The 19,491-nt window shown below is 43.3% G+C and overlaps 3 protein-coding genes across 3 annotated transcripts; 1 reads left to right on the top strand and 2 right to left on the bottom strand.

Moving 5' to 3' along the window:
- Positions 1–381: 381 nt before the first annotated feature.
- On the top strand, positions 382–6,549 carry LOC140316460 (uncharacterized). Its single transcript, XM_072394300.1, has 3 exons — positions 382–4,040; positions 5,897–6,064; positions 6,199–6,549. The coding sequence occupies exon 1, from the start codon at positions 724–726 to the stop codon at positions 1,540–1,542; it is 819 nt and encodes a 272-aa protein (XP_072250401.1). The 5' UTR covers positions 382–723; the 3' UTR covers positions 1,543–4,040; positions 5,897–6,064; positions 6,199–6,549.
- Positions 6,550–6,596: 47 nt separating this feature from the next.
- Positions 6,597–14,903, bottom strand: msh5 (mutS homolog 5). The gene is made up of 25 exons (XM_072395048.1): positions 14,805–14,903; positions 14,604–14,727; positions 14,381–14,461; positions 14,060–14,113; positions 13,821–13,942; positions 13,585–13,694; positions 13,264–13,299; positions 12,655–12,737; positions 12,515–12,560; positions 12,199–12,337; positions 12,034–12,096; positions 11,805–11,933; positions 11,602–11,674; positions 11,392–11,501; positions 11,225–11,305; positions 11,035–11,122; positions 10,856–10,923; positions 10,168–10,286; positions 9,964–10,090; positions 9,323–9,472; positions 9,017–9,091; positions 7,582–7,728; positions 7,251–7,388; positions 7,100–7,173; positions 6,597–7,021 (listed from the first exon to the last, which is right to left on the bottom strand). Exons 1-25 carry the CDS (start codon positions 14,901–14,903, stop codon positions 6,901–6,903), a joined length of 2,457 nt encoding a protein of 818 aa, XP_072251149.1. The 3' UTR covers positions 6,597–6,900.
- A 1,727-nt stretch (positions 14,904–16,630) lies between these two features.
- On the bottom strand, positions 16,631–19,159 carry LOC140315686 (SPRY domain-containing SOCS box protein 1). The gene is made up of 3 exons (XM_072393280.1): positions 18,714–19,159; positions 17,476–18,240; positions 16,631–17,392 (listed from the first exon to the last, which is right to left on the bottom strand). Exons 2-3 carry the CDS (start codon positions 18,212–18,214, stop codon positions 17,244–17,246), a joined length of 888 nt encoding a protein of 295 aa, XP_072249381.1. The 5' UTR covers positions 18,215–18,240; positions 18,714–19,159; the 3' UTR covers positions 16,631–17,243.
- Positions 19,160–19,491: the final 332 nt, after the last annotated feature.

Here is a 19,491-nt window from a genome sequence, read left to right as displayed (position 1 = left end):
AACGTCCTCATGACTGGGGGGATCTTGGGAGAAAGTGTGGATTAGCCGGGAATCAAAGTGAAGGAGTGGGAGGAATAACGCAACTCGGGATTATGTATTTTGATAATGCCGAAGAGCCGGTTTCTGCTCGGGATTTGTATTCAAAGCAAGGCAAGTACCCACTCTGACTGTTTAAAGGCTGCGTTAACACAACACGAAGTGAATGAATGTGGAGCAACAGTGTTGGTCGATCAAAATGAATTCAAATGAAACGTTTTAAGATGCATGCGTAAAGCAACTTGAAAGGAAATTGATCATCATCGTCTGCGGTGACGCTGAATCGCCTCTTGTGTCCACTTTCTTGCCGGGGGGGGACGAAATTATGAGTTCACTACAGTACAATTTTCACAGTGTTATGACACAATTCTTATGACTGCAGTGAGATCGTGAAGTGAAATCACAAGATCTTGAACTGGGTCAGTCATTAATGATGGAGAATGAGTGGTCCAATGACAGTTAAGTCCGGGTTAAGGGGGCTGAGTGAGGAGTCTCTGTTGCTCCAGAGGAGGAACTGCAGAGGCATCTCATTAACTCAGCCACATGTCTTATTAAAGCAGCTATTTCCTGTTGTGTGCAATGCAGAATAAACTATCCTCTCTCCACAGCCTCTGTACTCTTCCACAGATGCTGCATTCGGTGATTTCACGTTGAACTTTCATTCTCTGTTCAGCCTGAGACCAAAGGATGACAGCTGCCAGTCCAGCCTGCAGCCCCGCCTCCTCCCACTCCTCACCTGGGTGCCTCCCAGCATGCCACAGCCACCTGAGGAAGACGGAAGCCCTCCAAACCAAACTGCGCCTGAGCTCTGCCCCGGGTGTGTGGCTCCTGCTGGGTGCGGTGGTGGTGCTGGTGGGGATGAGCGTGGCCGTGGCCGGCTATGTCTCTGCAGCGCCAAAGTCCGTGGCCGGGCGTCGCAGCACCCACGTTGAGAGGATGAAACTGGCTGGCCCCGTGGTCATGGGAGTGGGCCTTTTCATCTTCATCTGCGCCGCCACGCTGCTGTACGAGAACCGGGACCTAGAGGTCCTCACACGAGAGACACCTGATGACTTGGAGGATCTGAAGGGGGGAAGCTGCTGGGAGGACTCGCAGGAGCAGCCGAGCTTCGGTTGTCAGGACCAGTGGGAGTATACCGATGGAGAGCAGGCACCCGGGGCCACTCCAGCCCACATGCTCCCCCTCTCAAGCCAGAGTCCTCTGTTTCCTCATGCTCTGCCTCACTCCAACAGACACAACATCAGCAGCGGCCCATCACTGCCATCTCCTCTGAATGCGGGAGGAACAGATCAAGAGGAGGTGGGCAGGAAGGAGGAGGAGGAGGAGGAGGAGGAGGAGGGACGGTCGACCCTGCTAACCACAGTTCTGCACCACCAGGAGCCCACTCCTCGCCCTCCCTCCCCCTGTCTGTCCATCTCCCACAGCTCCGTCAATTCAGACTCCTGCAACTCCAGTGAAATCGACTTCAACATAAGGACAGACTCTTCAGAGCCGCCTCAACACTGAAACCCCCCCCCCCCCCCCCCTCCCCACCAGTGGTCCCGCTTGTAGTGTCTCGTAAAATATGCATGATGAGACATTAAACGTTTCACGTGCAGCCACACACAGACTATGCATTCCTAAATAAACAGATTCAACGTTTACTGGTATGTTTCAGTGCCTCGGAGTGGTGCAGTTGCTCTGAGTCACTGTCTGTAAAGGGTGTTTTTGTCCTACATCGCTCTCTGACTCACGCACATTTGAAAGATTTGAGCGATGCCGTTTGATGTCAACTTGCCATCTTGTTGTCTTTGAATTCAACCACGTCCAATCCCCCTTCCCCCCCAAAGCCAACCCTGGTTTGACCATATTTGGACCTGAGGAGCTTTGCTGAAAAGTTATTTGGGTGCCATACTGAGAGATCGACACACTCCCACCCTGCTCCTTCTCACGCGCTCATCTTTTCCGCAGAAGTTGACTTCTCCTTGCTGGAGAGGTTCACCTAACAGGAAGAGCCAGTTTAGGCCCAAAATGAATCCTTATCTTATCACACGTGCGGTAGAGTCTTTATCAGGCTAAATTGTGTGTCAGTATAAACAAGAGAGGCGCATAAGGCCACACTCCTCTCACTCGACACCTACAGCCACTCTATAAATACCAGCTGGTGCTTCGAACGCAAGCAAGATCTGGCTTTCTTACTGTAATTCAGCGTTTTCTTTGGATTCCCAGAGCATCACTGCTCAGCTTTTGCTCAAATGTAGTGCGGTGAGATCTTGAAGAATTTCAGCGAGTGTATAGAGAGTAATGAGCCACATTTTAAGGGGGAAAAATGTAAAGTACCTCTGGTGAGGCTGTTATGAGTTCATCCTGACGAAAAATGGGGTCGTGCCAGTTGAGCAACTGAAGCCTCACTCTCACCAATCTCGACTTTTCATCTCCTATCTCTTCATCAGGTTTCCTACGCTTTATTCAAATACTCCTTCCACCCTCCCAACCCTCGGCCTCTCCAAAGCTGAGGAATAGTAAAAATAGGGTGAAAACAAAGCAGGGGAAAATGTTAGCAGGTACAATTAAGTCAAAATGAGGACGTTTGAACAGGCGGCGAGGAGAGGAGGGTGGAATTTATTTTAATTATCGCCAGCATTTTCTCCTCCAGTCTCTAATTACACAGGGGATCAGTCTGAAGGTTTTTATAGGTGCTTTAGGACTGCTGAGTATTTCCTTGTTGTTTGGGCCCATGCTGGGATCCTGCCATCCAGATGATGACTGAGACTGGAGTATACAGTCATTTGTAGCCACACATTTCCCTCCCTTTAAGCAGCACTCGTCTGTATCTGGCGTTAAGTCAGTGGAGAGGGTTGGATAGGTGCCATTTAAAGATTCTGGATGTATATTTCAGTAGCAGAGGGTGAGATGTCTGAATCTTGACTCAATCTTGCAACATCTTTACTAAAAAGCAGCTCGCTCTTCACGCTCTGCTCAGAGTGCGAGATGTTCTGAGGCGTTAGCATTTAGAAAAAGGCAGAGGCGGCATTGTCAGGCTGGACCCAATGATAACTTATTCCTTTTGAAACTGAGACTAAACTGACCAGAGGGAATAGTGTCAGCACACATATATGCATGCAGACAGCTCTGCAGCAACGCAGAATTCAAGAAATCCTCTCATAACGTAGATCTATATTTGTGGCAGTGTTACATAAGTCAGCAGTGCAGGTTTTATGCTGCATTGGAAATATAACTGAATCAAATCCTCTCCTCTCAGAGACTATTGCGTTTGTGTGTGTGTGTGTGCGCATTGATACATATCTTAGCAGACGGACGGGAAGCCGTAAGCTGCTTAACCGTGCGCTGACTCAGGTCTCAAGCAAATTCTCTGCTCCTTAGGAGAGAAGGAAAGAAGCTACAATCAACACTTTTTACCGAGACAAAACCAGCCTGAAGAGTCCGGGGTGAAAAAGTGTTTATTCCACTGACAGATGTCACCTGTTTTAGCAGAAAAAGGGGATTCAGTGAGGAGCCTTTCAAGTGAGAAGCACGGACATGGAGGGATAGATGTTTGCCAATACAGAGGACACACTTCACCCTTTACTTAACTTCTGTCATTCGGTTCTATATCAGAAGCAGCAAGATGTGTCACCAGCGTTTTTATGTTTATTATTTAATGTGTATCCTATAAAAACTGCCAATAAAACACATTTACATGACATTTTCTGATACTGAAGGAGGCATAAAATCCTTCTTGTGGCCAAATTCTCCTTTTTTCACTGATCACTCAAGAGATCTTCACAGCTCCTCTAAAAAAAAAAAAAACTGAAAAATGAACTTGTTTGATGATCCACAGCCTTTCAGCAGCTCTGACTGGTGCCAAATAAGTAGCAAGTGCGTTACTGACTAATCCAGTTTCAACCCAGCTTCCGGTTGCCTCAGCAGTCCGCATGGTGCTGTCAATAGAAGAAGCATCCCACGCAAAATGAAAGGACTAATATTCTGTGTTTTTGCCATCATGATGCTCACACCTGCTCGAGGTAAGCTGACTTTTCCAAAGTCTAAATGTGTATTGTTGTTTTTTTTCTATAGTCCTTAAAGGGGCCCACGGGGGATTTTCAGCACTGATTTAGTAGGTGTTAATCCAACAGCATTATGTCTCCTTAATACCACAAGTGCCTGTGCAAATTACTCCACAATCCACCAACTGGGCATGAAATCAAGTCAATTTATGATAGTTAGCAATGAGCAACGCTGGCTCAACGCTGGCTTTACACATGCTGATAATCGATGCATTTATTTGTCGTTTTTGAAACTGGAATAATCATTTTCATAGAAATAAAACAGTCTGATTCACAGGTGCTGAAAGCTGTCAGCTCATTACGCAGAACTATAAAACTATTAATGTTCCGACCCAACTCATCTGTATTAAATTTGGCAGAAACCTAAAGTTGTTGTGATTTTTTCATTAATCTGTAGATTGTTTCCCAGTTAAATGTGTTGTTATAGTCTATAAAACATCAGAAAACAGCAAAAAAAAAAGTGTCAACCAGATCACTCAGGGGGTCCTTCATATTCATATATATATATATATATATTTTTCCAAAATCCAATGAAAACAAGCAGGAAAACAAAAATCCTCACTTTTGGAAACAGGAAAGCTTTGGGAAGCTTGCTTATCAAAATAGTTGGTAACTAAGCTCTGCAGTTCTACAATAAACCCTACCTCCATGGAGAATTTAATGAAGAATCTCTCCTGAAACTGATTTAGAGAGGTGTTTGTGGTCAAATTGAGGGATGTAATTTCGCCATACCTCTTTAATACAAAAGGGTTGAGCGAGGTACTGCAGACGTACTCGACGATGGCAACAGCACAACATCTGAGTCGAAATCCTCCAAAATTACCATCAAGTTGAATCATCTCCTAAAACAATTATACATACTTTCTAAATTTAGTCAAGAAAAGACTTCACTGCACGTCTGTTGAATTCTGCTGCATTAGAAAAAAGTGAACCTCATTAACTGGTAACAGATTTTAGGCAAAAAAAAAAAAAGAAGTGAGGTTGTTCTTCCCCCCTAATGAACCCAGCTCACTTCTCTTTGGTCTGCTCATTCAGCTGAGCTCGCACTAACAAGATCAAAGGGGATAAGGATTGTGAGCCTCACTGAACGCATCTGATGGCCTCGAGGAGGAGATTAGTGACATCCGAAACTACCGGTGTACTAATACGCTGTTGTCCACTAACAGGCTGTCTTTAAAGTTGTTTGAAAAAATATGATGACGCCGCTAAAGAGTTTAAAATGAAAGACATCGTGGGGTGGGGTGGGGGGGGTGTACATGCTGTGGAACCCCTGCATTATCTTCTCATGACAACGTTTCCAGTATCTGTCGTGTTGACACAAACACAATGCTGAAATCAGACTCGCAGAACTCTCTGACTCATGCCAGTTATCAGCTCAAACCGCAGAGTAAACAAAACATTTTCGAGTGTTAACCAGAATGTGTCGCAGCGTCGGGGGGGTTTTGGTCGGATTTTCTCAAGACAAAAACTCCAGCACTCGCAGGATAATGTGTCGAATAGTCTGCTGCGTTACATAAATGCCTCAAAGCCCATTTAGTAAATTCATTCGGTTAATATTAAAATTTGTGCATTTTCATGGATTTCATTGTTTTTACTCGGATTGCAGAGGGTCTCTGATCTGAATGAGGCCGATCTGCTTGACTGAAACGAATCCAAATGGCTTTTCACGGTCACTTACATGTTGGTCAGCTGTCAGAACAACAAATAGAGTTCATTCTTCTCTTTACTCCTTTGCTATTGCACTTTAGCACCGTGTTTTGTAAAAAAAAAAGAAAAGAAAAAATCCTGATGTCAACTGTATTCTTTGGGCTCAGGTGAGGAGGAGGGGCAGCTGGAGCAGCTCATGGAGTCAGTGGAGTTAGAACAAGAGGAAGAGTCTCTGGAGTGTTTCCGTTGCGACTTAGGCTTCTGGGACGCCTGCTACACGACCGAAACCAACTGCAGCCACGGGGAGCTCTGCTACACGGGCCGTGGGAGGGCAGGTGTGTTGAACAACCCCGCATCTTCTGTAATGGCGTACATTCGGATATCAATACCTAAGCATTAGAGAGGGTGTACGGTTCTGATTCCCTAAACTGTGAATTCACTGAATGTCGTCATCGCCTTGTCTCCTCAGCTGATTCTCTGGATATAAAGACGCTGGGTTGCGTAAAGGCAGCGGAGTGTGACGTGGAGACCACCGTGGAGCTCTTTCCCAGCAAAGCCATCTTCGTCATGACCAAACACTGCTGCGACACGCCTTTCTGCAACTCAGCACAAACATTTCCCATCCACACGTTTCTGCAGCTCGCTGTGACGTTCTTAACTACCTGGCATCTCATCGAAGCCTCAACTTGATCTGTGTGAACTCGCGTTCGTTTGTCTTTGCCGTCAACAAGAGCGTGTGAAGTGATGCTGAAAGGACTACAACCATATGGCGAAGAAGGACTGCCAGCTTCATAGAAGTTTTGTACTGATTAATAAACAGAGACACTAGGTAATTATAGCATGGAAATATCTATTCATTATATCATTTATTATTGTATTGAAATAAACCCATTCTGGTTTTTGTAACACTGAAGGCTTGAATATGTCCAGACAGCACCTCAAACAATGAAACCGGGCTGTTTTTTCAGGCTTGTTTTGTTGCAACATCAACCATTGCATCACATGTAGGATCATTTTTCTGTGTTGCCATCACACAAAAGAGTTGAAGTCATTTAGTCTGCGTACCTCCATCCTGATGCCTCGGAGCTTTTTCCGACCAAAACATTTCCGAACAACTGAACAAACTGACCGCCGCGCTGTACAAACACGTTTGCCGGGGTAGCAGAACCGCTCAGCTGTGGTTCAGCAGCTCTCCAGCAGAGGGCAGGAGCTCATCTTTCATAAAACTCTGCAGATCCAAGTCTTTGTCGTCCAGGTCCAGATTCAGGAACTTCTCCACCACAGACCTGCATCTGTAAGGCGTGCACACTTTTAAGCCTCTTTGCACAGGTCTTTAAATGACATCTTTATTAAATTAAAGGTCAACTGACCGCTTGGCCTGCTCATCTGAAGATTCTTTGTCAGTGCGTTTGATGGGCTTCCCTGTTCTGTAATGTTCAGACACCTTAACAAACACAAGGTCACGGTCAGTCTGTGAACGTGCTTCTGTGCATCTCTCGCTGCGTATTTGTGAGCGTTTACCTCCACCGCTCTGTGTATGAGGCCAGTTGGCAGGCCTGCCAGTGTGGCGATGTTGGCAGCGTAGCTGGACCGGCAGATCCCTTCCTTCAGCTGGTACAGAAACACCAACTCATCTCCATCCACGGCTGTCTCCAGGGTCTAACAAACGCACACACCAACGCACATACACTCAAACACTGCGTCATACTTGCAAAAGGCTGTAAAATATATATGACTGTCTATTTTTTAGCTGTCAGAACAATTGTGTAGCATATTAGGAGAGCATCATTAAACACACATGCCTCAGGCAACATCGCATCACTGAGTTAGCTCAATTAGTATCAGACCTCACCAGAAAAGAAAGCAGTCTGTTGGTCGGTAGCAGGTCCAGCTGCAGCAGACTGTGGAAGTTAGTAGCCAACAGGATGTGAGGAACATCCACCACAGCCTTTCTCAGCCAGTAAGAGATTGATGCAGCCAACAAAGACAGTCCATCCACCTGAGGGGAACATTATGCCTCTGTGAGCAAAGATGAGGCTGCTTTTGGTCAAACTATCCAGTATTAATCCAGGTTAAGCTCTTTAAACAAACCACTGACAGACCTTCCCTGCAGTTAGTGTGCAACTGAAGCATTTATCAACAGGATGCTAGAAAAACATCTCAGCTTAATTGATTCTGATGTCACAGGTCGCCTTTGAAAGTGACTTACAAGCAATTATCACGGTTTTCTATCACATTCAATCAATGTTTAAGACGACCGTCTTGATTATTCTCTTTGTTCTGCTTCATTCTGAAATCGTTCACATTTACTTTGGTACTTTTCTTTGACTGTTTTCACTCTCCAACTATGTCTACACGTGCCAACCTGCACCACCTACAGGACAGCGAAGTGGATGAGGCAGTTAGGCTCAGCAAGAAGAATTTGTCTTCATTTCTGACACTGTACTGTCGAAAAAATATGTAAGGGGCTATGAGGAATTACAGTATAGCATTCAACAATTTACACGCTGTGTCTTTGTTACGGCAGAACCATGCTGCGTTCATTGATATATTGAGAAAGTTAACAAACAGTTACATATGATGGAGCAGATTTTGAATTCATTTGGATAATGTTTGATTCTCCCTGACTGTTGGCTCAGATTTAGGTCAAATATGAGCTCCTGTAATGTGTCATTCAGATGGGTTTTTTTAATGGTTTTTCAGTTAGTTTTCAGCTGAGAGCATTTTTGTTGAAAACACTCGCCTGGTGCAGATGAGAGTGGCGCTAAGTGAGCAGTGAAAATGATAAAAAAAACAACAACAAACAAACAAACAAAAAAAGTAAGGTCGCTGCCAGACGGCTAAACTAACAGCAGAAACTCATTAGAAAGCTCTGGAGGCTGAGTAAAGCTGCAGATTTAATTGCTCCATTAACGACGAACGACTCTTTTACCCTTATCAATTTGCTCTCACATTTCTATCCGATATCATTATTGAGTTGTTATCAGATTGGTCCATTTTCACCTCTGGTTCCCACACCGTTACTTTAGCCTTAGATAAACAGAATTAACTTTGACCTTCACTCCGTCTCTCGGGTCTAACTTGGCAGACAGAGATGGATGAAAATTCTTCTCTCTTCTTCTAAAGCACTAATATCAGTAGCTTTATTTGTTGCTATTTATCTGCTGCAGGTGACACATGTTGGCCCGACCCGAGGGTCTGTTTCTGCTTCACATTAACGACACCGTGTTCCCCTTTATTATGCACGTGAACTCAGTTCACAAAGTGCTGGAACAGTTTCTTCTTACCGTGTTAGTTCCTTTTCCAAATTCATCGATGAGAACTAATGAGTTGCCAGTGCTGTTGTTCAGAGCCTGGGCCATCTGGAAAAGAGAGCATCAAACTGTTATACTGCACTTTGTTCTTTTATTGTTCGTGGGTGTGCTGCTTGTAGGAAAAACAACCAGTGCTTTATAAAAAAAAAACATCTTAACAGGTGGAGAGTAGGAGGTGAGCTGGAGAGCAGCAGCGATGGTACTTTGCGTGTTCTATTTGTGACGCCCACAAACCCACTGACACGCGGTCGTGTTTAAAAATGTGCGTGTGTGAGGTACCTGGTTGAGGTCTATCATGAAGGTGCTGAGGCCCACAGAAACGGACTCCCTGCTCTGCATGCGGGTGAAGATCCCGTCCACCAGACCAATCTCAGCCTCCTTCGCCGGCACGTCTGAGCCAATCAGAGCCATGAACATAATCAGACCCACCTTGCAAAATCAGAAGAGAAAACAAGTCGGCGGCAAGTACTGTGGTGTCAATTTCTGCTGGAAACCTGGAGCTCTCTGTACTTGAGTGTAAAATAAAGACGATCTCATTAAGAAAACCCCTTTATGGTTATCACAGTTCCCTAAATGTTGGAAATGTTTTTCCTCTTTTCTGATGAAGTTACAAATTAGTTCAGGGACTCTCAGTACAACTAAATAAAGTTAAATGGTTTAAAAGACGCAAACAAATATTTTGAATCGTGACAACAGTTTATGGAGTTCTGAGGAAAACTAATTTGGACGACAGATGCAGATTAATATCTGTTCTCCCACTTGTGTAGCTACACTGTTCCTCTGTGTATTAATGCTGGATTAGTTTTGTTGTATCTGCTTGTCTCGGCCCTAAAACACCCAGAATATCATTTAGTGATATCATTTTAACTGTGACTGAATTGTTATACCTGTATGCTGTGATCAAGGTCAGACTTTCCTACCTGTTTGAGGAAGATACTCTTGCCGGATGAGTTGGGGCCGGTGATGATCTTGACTCTGCCCTCTGTTTCAGAGCTATGGAAGGAGTTGGCCACAAACACAGGAGAGCATAGCTCCAGTAGTGGGTGTCTGCAAAATCATTAGTACAGACAGGTAGGATGTTCAGCTGCATATGAATAATTCATACCTAATGTGTGAGCGCCTACCTGCCCTGTGTGATTACTATCTTCCTGTGGCTGGTAAGCTTGGCTGAGGTGTATCCGTACTCCTGGGAGGCACTGCTCAAAGCCATCAAACAGTCCAGCTCAGCGGTGAGATCGATCACCTAAAAAGTAAAAACAGTGAATGTCCTGGTTAACCAGAAACAGAACAGCTGACTACATCAGACACTATCTAGTTGCAACCCTGACGCTGTAAAGCATGAAAATTGAGATGGAAATGTCTAAATTAAACATATTCAGGCAAAAAACATTTTGACTTGGAAAATAATAAGCACATGGAGAACAAACGAGCAGCATAAGACGTTGCAACAGCTTTGGTTTGAGACTATCCTCTAAAAGTTGATACTTTTTTGTACAAAAAACTATGAAGCAGTGAGAGAAGCTTGACCCCTAATTGTTAACAGTCTGCCTAATAATTATTGGGCAGAGTTCAACTAAAGCAATAATTGTAAACGCAATAATATTTTTGGCATTTTGCCCTCGAAAATAACTAGATTTGCAGTCATCTGTAAAGAGATACGGGATCGGGACGAGTTCTATAATTCAAGTTAATCACAACAACATCCGGCTCCACACATTAAAAACACTGCTCTGATATCTTTTCATCAGAGTGGGGGGGGGGGGTTGTGTTTTAAACACTAGAACCTGGAAGAGCTCGATGACGCCCACCAACCTGATGGAGGGAAGTGCTCCTCTCGAGGATTGCATTCTGCAACTGTGTCATCACTGCTGTCTCCATGTCTGAGAAACAGGATGGTTATCATGGGGAAATTATATCTTGAGAATGACACACGGATGAGTTGTGAAGTCATCAGTAACACCATCAAGTGATTATTAGTGAAAGAAAAAGACCTCTTATGTCACAGTGCAAGTCTCCTAGGAGGTCGTCCAGCTCCCTGGTTCTCTGGCTGCGGTAGTGAAGTCGGTCCTCTGAGAGAAACTAGGCAATACCCACGCGCAAAAGATAATCTTGAGAATCGTGCAAATGAGCCATTTTGTTTTCATTTAAGAGCAAACAAATGATACAAGATCACAAACGCACCATAAAATCAAGCCCCTCCATCTCAAAATCCTCTTTCTCCACCATACTAGGCAGCCGAGGCACAGAGAGCAGGAATCCAATCTGTAAGCAGAGTTTTACCCGATTACATAATGTTCCAAAAACATGAATCTATGCGATGACGCAGATAAAATAAATAAAGATTTGACCAGAGGGATGTAGATGACGCAGCAGGAGGGGATTCGAGGGTCCAGGTGTTCAAGCTCTCTTCTGGCAACATCAGTGAGGAAGTCTGATAGCCCCATCATCCTCCTCTTCTCTGTCACAAGTGCAAGAAAGGCTGAGCTCATTTCAGCTGGCAAGTAAAGGTCACAACAGCTTAACTGTAAATAGTTAAATTGGTATTTGACCGAACCTACTTTCATCGATGGAGGGATCCACGTTCGCTTTGATGGTGAAGCGATTCTCCTCTAAGCTGGTTTCAAAATCCACCTGCAGAGGCATCGTAACCTCATTAAGACGATTGTAAGTCATCACAAGTTACAGACCATCTCAATTAAATGTTTATTTTTTGTGTAATAATTGTGTGTGGGGGGGGCACAATATAACTGTAAGGACTCACAACTCGACTGATGAGAGAGGCGATATAGTGGAGGTCATCAGAGAACCCTTCACTGATATCACCAAACAATTTAATGGACTGAGGCAGGTGTCGCACCGTGTCCCTGATGCACACCGCACTGTAAACTGTCTGAAAAACAAGCACAAACACACAGTTTCGTCACTATTTCGCAGAAGCTGACACATAGGACAGGTAAATATAGTAGCAGTATCAGTATAGTGGTTCAGACCTTGTAGAGACTCTGCCAGTCAGTCACTTTGGTGTGCGAGAGAGACATACGACGCAGGAGACTCTGCCACAAAACCACAAGCACACGTACATGGAAACTATGACAGAAATGTTTAAAGCGACATCTCAAAGGGGGCTAAATGATCACAGACAGAGAGTATGTTACTGGTATGTTTCTGATGTTGCGCAACGAGGCCTGCAAGGTCCTCAGGATGTCCGAATTCCGAGGCGATGAGAAGAAACGTATCACTTCCTGTCTCCTGTGTAACACTGCCAGGTCATTTGTAGGTCGCAGAAACCACTGACTGTCAGAAGGAAAGGAAAGACGTCGCTTACACTTATTGACCTTCAACAACACGAGCTTCACATCTGTCAGAGTAACCACGTTGGATTAGGTGAACGCAAAAAGGGATTTTCCATATTATTAAAACAATCTGTTTCCTCATTAATTAAGACAGATCATCATCAGATTTGTTTCTCACCGCAGCAGTTTCGAGCCAAACTTGCACCTGCAGCGGTTGAGTATCCCTGCGATGCACAAAAAGAACGATTATTTCATGTGAACAGCTTTTAACAGGAAAGAGCAATGCTGTCCTGAACCGCTACCGTCTGAGGTGCCCACCATAAAGACTGAGTCCTTCCTTTTCACCTGACTGCAGCTTGTACACAGACGGGTGCAGATCTGACTTGAAGATCTGCAGCACACTGAAACAAATGCATTTGTCTTTTTCCAATTTCATTTCAACCTGAACCGAGTTAAACTTTTGTGACGTTGCACAAAGTGGAAACAATATATTTGACCTAATTCAATGAAGTAACTTTACTCAATTTTATTTATTTGGGTTGTTATCTGGTTTCAGCAAAGTTGGGTAAAGAGCTGACGAGCTCAACCATTTACTTGAATCAGGGATACAATGGAAGAGAAATGGAAAAAAAGATCATCCAACTGCCCTCATATTTATTTGCATGAATCACAGCTATCGCAACAGATGAGCAGTGCTTCTTTAAAGATTGCTGCCGTGAGGAATTAAAGGACAGAATTAACTCCTTGATTATAAACTGGCCCTAGCTGGCTGCCACTTATATATTTCATTCAGTTAGGAACCTGTAAAACCAGAAAAAGACTAGTAAACCAGAACCCAGGTGTGGTGGAGCCTAGAAGCATGTTAGAAATTCAGAGGAGGAGGGCCAGAGGACCAGGACTGTCCTTTAGGAATGTGTTAATACTTACCTGTAGGTGTCTCTGTCAATGAACACCACACCTTTCCTACATGGGGAAGAAAGAACGGCTTCAGAGAAGAAGCATTTTTCATTCATAAAAACTTGTGAAATGCACTTGGCAGCTTTGGTTTGGTAGAAAGGCCGTAGATACCCGTACACGATGAAAACAAAGAGCCAGAAATCTATGCCAAAAAACCTGGGTAGCTAAATGAAGAGCAGTAAGAAGTCACCTCTTATTGATAAAATCTTCAAAGTACCTTATTATGAAGAGTATATTATCAAAGTCAAATGGATGCATGTGTGGGTGATAACATTTCTGTGTGTGTCTCACAGCGTGTAGGCATGAAACTGTAGGACTGGAACTCCAACACTGCTGTCTTCCAGCTCTACTCCCACTCTCCTCCTGTCCAGACATTTTAATAGTGCACCCACTGCCCTAAGCTAAGCAACACAAATGCACACACACACACACACACTCAAATACAAGAAAATGATGGATACTGTAGTTTTTTTAGCAGCTTCTGCAGAGCAGTGAAGAATACGTTGATATACAAACTGCTGGCTCACCATCAAAGGCGAGTCAAACGTAATACAGGAGGAGAGGTAAGACATCTTCTCTTTTTCTGAAATGCCCTCTGGAAGGAAAGGCAGATGGGCAGACAGTAGCCTCTGCTTGCCAACCTCCAAACCTCCAAAATTAAAAACGGATGCATAATATTTGTGGAAAATAGGTGCATGTCCATGCAAAAGTTCTGACTGACAAGTGATGAAAAATATATGGATTTTGTTGATGGGTTTCTGTTTACCAAAGTCCACATATGGGTAAGTGACCACCTCTGGTTTATGGTGTGGGTTGGAGCCTGAAATCCAAGAGGCCAGTTTAGAAAAAACTTTATTTACAAAAGCACTGATTCCATGTCGAGTTTCTTGAAGGTGCTCAGGAAATGTAGAAACAGTGTATAACGGCTATACAGTCAATCTTTCCCTTATCACACTAACTGGCTACAGTATCAAACATTGTTAATCTTCTTGAATTCCCTTGACCCAGAAACAGCTCATTCCACATCACATCTAAACAAAAAACGCTGTTCCTGTTCTCTATGTAAAGTTTTTTTAGCAGGGCTCACCGAGTTGCTGCAGGTAGCGAGTCATGCAGCGTTCCTGCTTTGCACTGGTAATGATGACATGGGGCCCGACCTCCTGAATGACTGAACAACCGAAAAACAAGACTTCATGTACTCCACATTAAGTAAGGCAAAGACTAATATCGGTCTATAAACGGCATTATAATCGAGCTTTTAAGCTTTAGGAAAAAACTGACATTTAGCTATAAAAATGTGTTTTGTATACCTCTGGCCAGTAGATGGAGATCATGGTTATCAGGAGCGTCTGCCATATAGTGTAAAGAGGAGTCTTCACTGTCATAGAAGCAGAGGCCCACCTGCCCGTGTTGTACTAAAACACTCAATAAAACCTACAAATATAAACACAATTTATTTATTGCTCTATGTATCTACAATTCTACTGGGGATTGCGATGACCTGTGCTTACTGCAGGCGAGTCGTCCTCCTCCTCTTCGTCAGCATTCCTGCCAGGGGCACCAAAAACTATCCCCCCTCCTCCTCTCAACTCTTCCAGAGCAGCTGCCATTAGTCTATGACAAAGGAATGAAGTGATCCTGGTGAATGGTAAACAAACATTCACATTCAGTGGTTTTACATGCAGAGCAGATTATGTATGTTTTTTTAAATAATACATTTCTTTAAAAACTGCTGCCCATAGCGCAGATGTAACCCCAACACTCCACAAATACCTAAAGATTATACAACCTTTTTTTTCTCCTTGATAATACCACGGAAGTACCAACAGTAGCAAGTCACTGAATCTATGAGTCACAGGACCGGAAGCGAGGCTGGAAGAGCGGTGACAGTCGAATAAAGGCCAATAGTGCCAGTAAAGTGAACATATGATCGCACAGTGATGCTGAAATTCTCTTCATCACTACAAGCTTTATGTTTTATTCAAATTATTATTTCATACACTGTTATATTGCACATATGTTGCCGTAGCTAGCAATGTAAATTGAACGTCAATTTTTTTAAAGCTATATAAGGTACTTATATAAGAAATTTCTCAACGTGTATTTACATGTACTGTTAGGTATTCGTTAGTGTCATTTACCAGTCTTATATAGGCCAGAGATATCGGCTAGCTGTTGAAGTCCGTCTAGGAAGGAGGCTGACGTTTTAGCTTAACTGAAGCTAAACTTCAAATTTCCGCGCGCTGCTGCACGTTCTTTTGTTGTCATGGCAGCATCAACCAGAGGATGCTTAACTGAAAGCAGTTAGCTAGCTAGTTACCTTGATAGCGTGTAGGATAAGATAATTTAAAAAAGTATGATATATTCGGAGTTTTAATCATTTTATTCAAATATGTTTACTTTCAATACCTATGTTTAAGCAAACAAGCATATTATGTAGTAGCTCTAAGTAAAATCATTCAAATTGTTTATTCAAAAGTACCAAATTATGTGTAAATTGTATACACGTTTTCTTTATTTTTTCCAGGAATATGGATAAAATATTTACAGTAAGGTAATCAGATGCAATCAAATGCAAGCTTATTCCTATTTGACCCATTAGCTTTATGAGGTTTTGGCTGTTTAATATTCACTGGCGATATCATCAGGAGTTCTCTCCACATACAACATTAATAAACTATCCTTGTGGTTTTTGAAAGGACAGTCAAACTGTAAAACATTAAAAATAGTGGTGACTTTTATTCTAAATTGAGTAATTTATTATATACCCAAAACAATACTTTAATTTTAAAGTGCAGCTGAAATCCTCAGTTACCCAGTTCATTATTAGTAACAAATGAGTTTCATAGCATTGTTAAAATTATCAAAGCAATTCGAGAGGAGTTTGTGAACCTTAAAACTGTGTTTTTGACTAATTTTGTATTCCATTGACTTTTGTTATGCATATTCTGAGTCCCAGAATGTCCCAGAGCACTTTGGGGTCGAGATACCGTAGTTCACAACTTTGATTTCTGCATCTCAAGGCCTTGGAGCACTTTTGAATTACTAAAGTTTCACTTCAGCAGTTATAAATCCCCTAAAAATCCATCCACGTTCCTCAAAATTGTACATTTAAAGTTTTTGCTGTGAAAAAAATGCTGTTAACATGGAGTAGACTCTGTGCCTGATGTCACACGTTGGTGTATGTGGATGTACATTTTTTTGTGTATATACCCTGTATTATAACTTCAAGATAGCATTTGTACAATTAAACCAAAGAATCAGCTTTAAAAAAATCACATCTCAGTCTACTTTTAATTATTGTAGCCAAATGTTACACGTTAAACGAAGGGGGGAGTTTAAATATTAAAACATATCTTTATTATGAAAATAAAAGCCAATACACGTGACTCCACAGAATGAACAAATTGTTGAATGAATTGCAAGTCCAATTTTGGCAAATTGCTTGATTGGTTGATTTGCAGATCAAGGATTCAGAGGTGTGATCCATTTACTCCTGGTGAGGTTCATCATTTTTCTTCTTTTATCTTCTCTTTTCCACTAGAATTGACTGTTTTTAGCAAAACAGAACAAAACCTATGATGCATCATCACATGCTCTATACTTCTCTATATGACTCTGTTAGCATCTCTTCCTGCTAGCAGCTTGTACCACATCCCTCAGCTGCTGAGGGTCCCAGGCTGCTGCCAGCAAGCACTCGGTCCCTTTGCTGGACAGAGCATGTGCAGAATACGCAAAGCAGCATAGGTTAAATAGCCGATAAGGCTCCACCTTATAAATATTAAGGATTAGATATGTTTCAACCTTCTAAGTGGGAAATATAGACCTGCTGACTGTAGGTGGTGCTCTGCAGATTCAAAGCAGCAACTTTTTCATTCATAGCACTTATGGCTAATATGCCCAGTAACACGTAAAAAAAAAACCCATCTTATAGATAAGTTAGTTTAAAACTAGATTGTAAGTGGATGGGAACTACAAGACTGTAGGTAACGCTGAAGAGAAGGTGGTAGAGGCAATTTGTCCATTTCGTTCTGCCTTTGCTGCCCTACAATCTGACAAATTGACAGTCCACATAAAGCCATCAGGGCTGGAGGATCACCTGCAAACAGAGGAGGGACAACATATTAGTATTAATATAAACTGAGTCTCATCACCATACTGAATATTTTGTGCGATACTCACATGATGTGCCGTTCATATAACGTAATCGTATGCTGGCCTCTCCTCTCACACTGCTTACTGCTGGGAACAGTTCCACCCCACGGGGCAGGTCCCTAAAAGCTACGCCGAGGAAGCTACCATCAACAACAAATCCAAGTGTCCCTGCGTCGGGATCTAAAACAAGCAGAACACGCTCGGGAATGAGGAGAGGCGTCTCTGCCACCTTTGGGTTTGGTGAGATGGAGGATTGTGGCCTAAACCCCTCTGAAGCTTCAGAATGATTCCTTTTCCTCGGGTAACACCCCAGGGTTTGTCCATCATGCCAGAGCTGATTGGTTTTAAGCTCCCAGCCCCAAGACTGCGAGTCTCCACCCACCAGCACGTTGTACCCGGAGGCCTGCAGCGGACAGTCCTGCCTCGAAATTCCCACGACTGCATGACTGCCTCTGTGTTTGAGGCTCCACACCACCTCCCACACGTGAAGCCCACTCTTCACTCCTATCTCTGCCCTAACCCCGTCGCTGCTGCGCTCAGCAGGTGTGCGCGTCGCTTCCTGTTTGCAGGGCGACAGCAGGAAGTGATATGAGAGGTGAAGTGAGCTCCAGTGCGAGCGCCTGTCCCCTGGGGAAACCGGAGAGGCGCTCAGAGTGAGCGCAAGGCGTGAGGAGGTTGGGACAGCAAGTGGAGGGAAGGCTGATGGAGATGAGGGCGCGCTGTCGGCTGGTCTGTCATACAGCCAAGTCGAGAGGAGGAGACCCATTGGTACACAGTGTCGTCAGGAAACAACTGTGGAGAACCCAGAGTGTTAAATTTGACATATTTGAGTCTGCAGATCACACGTGGTCAAACTAATCAAAAAGTAGAACAAAATCGAGCTGAATAGATCTTTGATGAACAATATTACATCACGAGTATACTCTTATACAAATATATGCATTAAGAAAAAGCTTGTTGTAGATTACCAAGGATATAATCATGTCTTTTGTAATGATGGGACATTTTTTATTTACTATCATCAGAACTCCCAATTTATAAAGTAGCTGTAAGAAAAATGGAGTGGAGTGAAAGCCAAAAGACTTGAGCCTCTAAACGGCTACAAAGTAAGCCTACAGTACACAGAGAGTGTATTTAATAGCCCCGACTTAAGATAAGATAAACAAGATTCCACGCATTAAATATTGGTCCATGAAATTTCACCTGCTGGAGAACTCGGTACAACAAAGAGTGCCCTTGAAAGGAAATAATTCATTAACTCTTACCAGCTGGCTGGAATCAGTCCCTCTGGTTGGCAGCTCGAAAGCAGACTGCTTCCAGCCTTATAAAAAAAATCTTATCAACCATCCTGGGGGTCTTATCGCTGCTCGGCAACGTAACTGCTCCGTCTGACCCGGTTTGTGATATCGACCTCCGGGAGGGGAACGGCACAGTTTATCACTCCAGTCTGACGCCACGCGCACCCGCAGTGACAAGGACGATAAATCCGTGACGTGTTTGTAAACAGATGGGATGGACCGTAGAAAAGAGGTGAGATTTTATATCTGCGTGATATAGCCTACTGTGTGCCATCACTTTGCGTTCACTCGTTCCCTTCAGGCGTATTTATCGCGTCCTGTAATGAATGTAAACATAAATGGCGAAACATATGAAAAGAACCAGACTCGGGCTTTTCACTAATAAGAAGAGAAAAATTAAATAAAATCCAAAGCGGCTCATTATTTTAGAGGACGCAGGCGCCTTATGAGCGCCTGCACAGTAGTATTTCAGCCCCGGTCGCTGTCTCACAGGTTCACACATTTGGACTGAATTATGGTAAGAGCAATAATAGCGTTGTGGACAGATAGAGGAAAGGTTTGAAGATAAGGATTCGATTACCTACTTTAGGCGGTCTCAAGTAGGCTACTTTGAATATGAATACATTTTCTGGTGTTACCAGAAAAAAATAAGAAAAAATGACACAATCTGATCCACGTTTTTAATCTGAAAACAGGATTTCCCTCCCATCCGTAACCCTAAAATTCCACTGTTTTATAAACAATA

Source organism: Leuresthes tenuis, unplaced genomic scaffold (genome assembly GCF_036924035.1).
Source record: "Leuresthes tenuis unplaced genomic scaffold, fLeuTen1.0.hap1 SCAF_10, whole genome shotgun sequence".
Lineage (NCBI taxonomy): Eukaryota > Metazoa > Chordata > Actinopteri > Atheriniformes > Atherinopsidae > Leuresthes > Leuresthes tenuis.
Note: the sequence above shows the minus strand (reverse complement) of the source record. Positions and strands in the feature narration are given on the sequence as shown.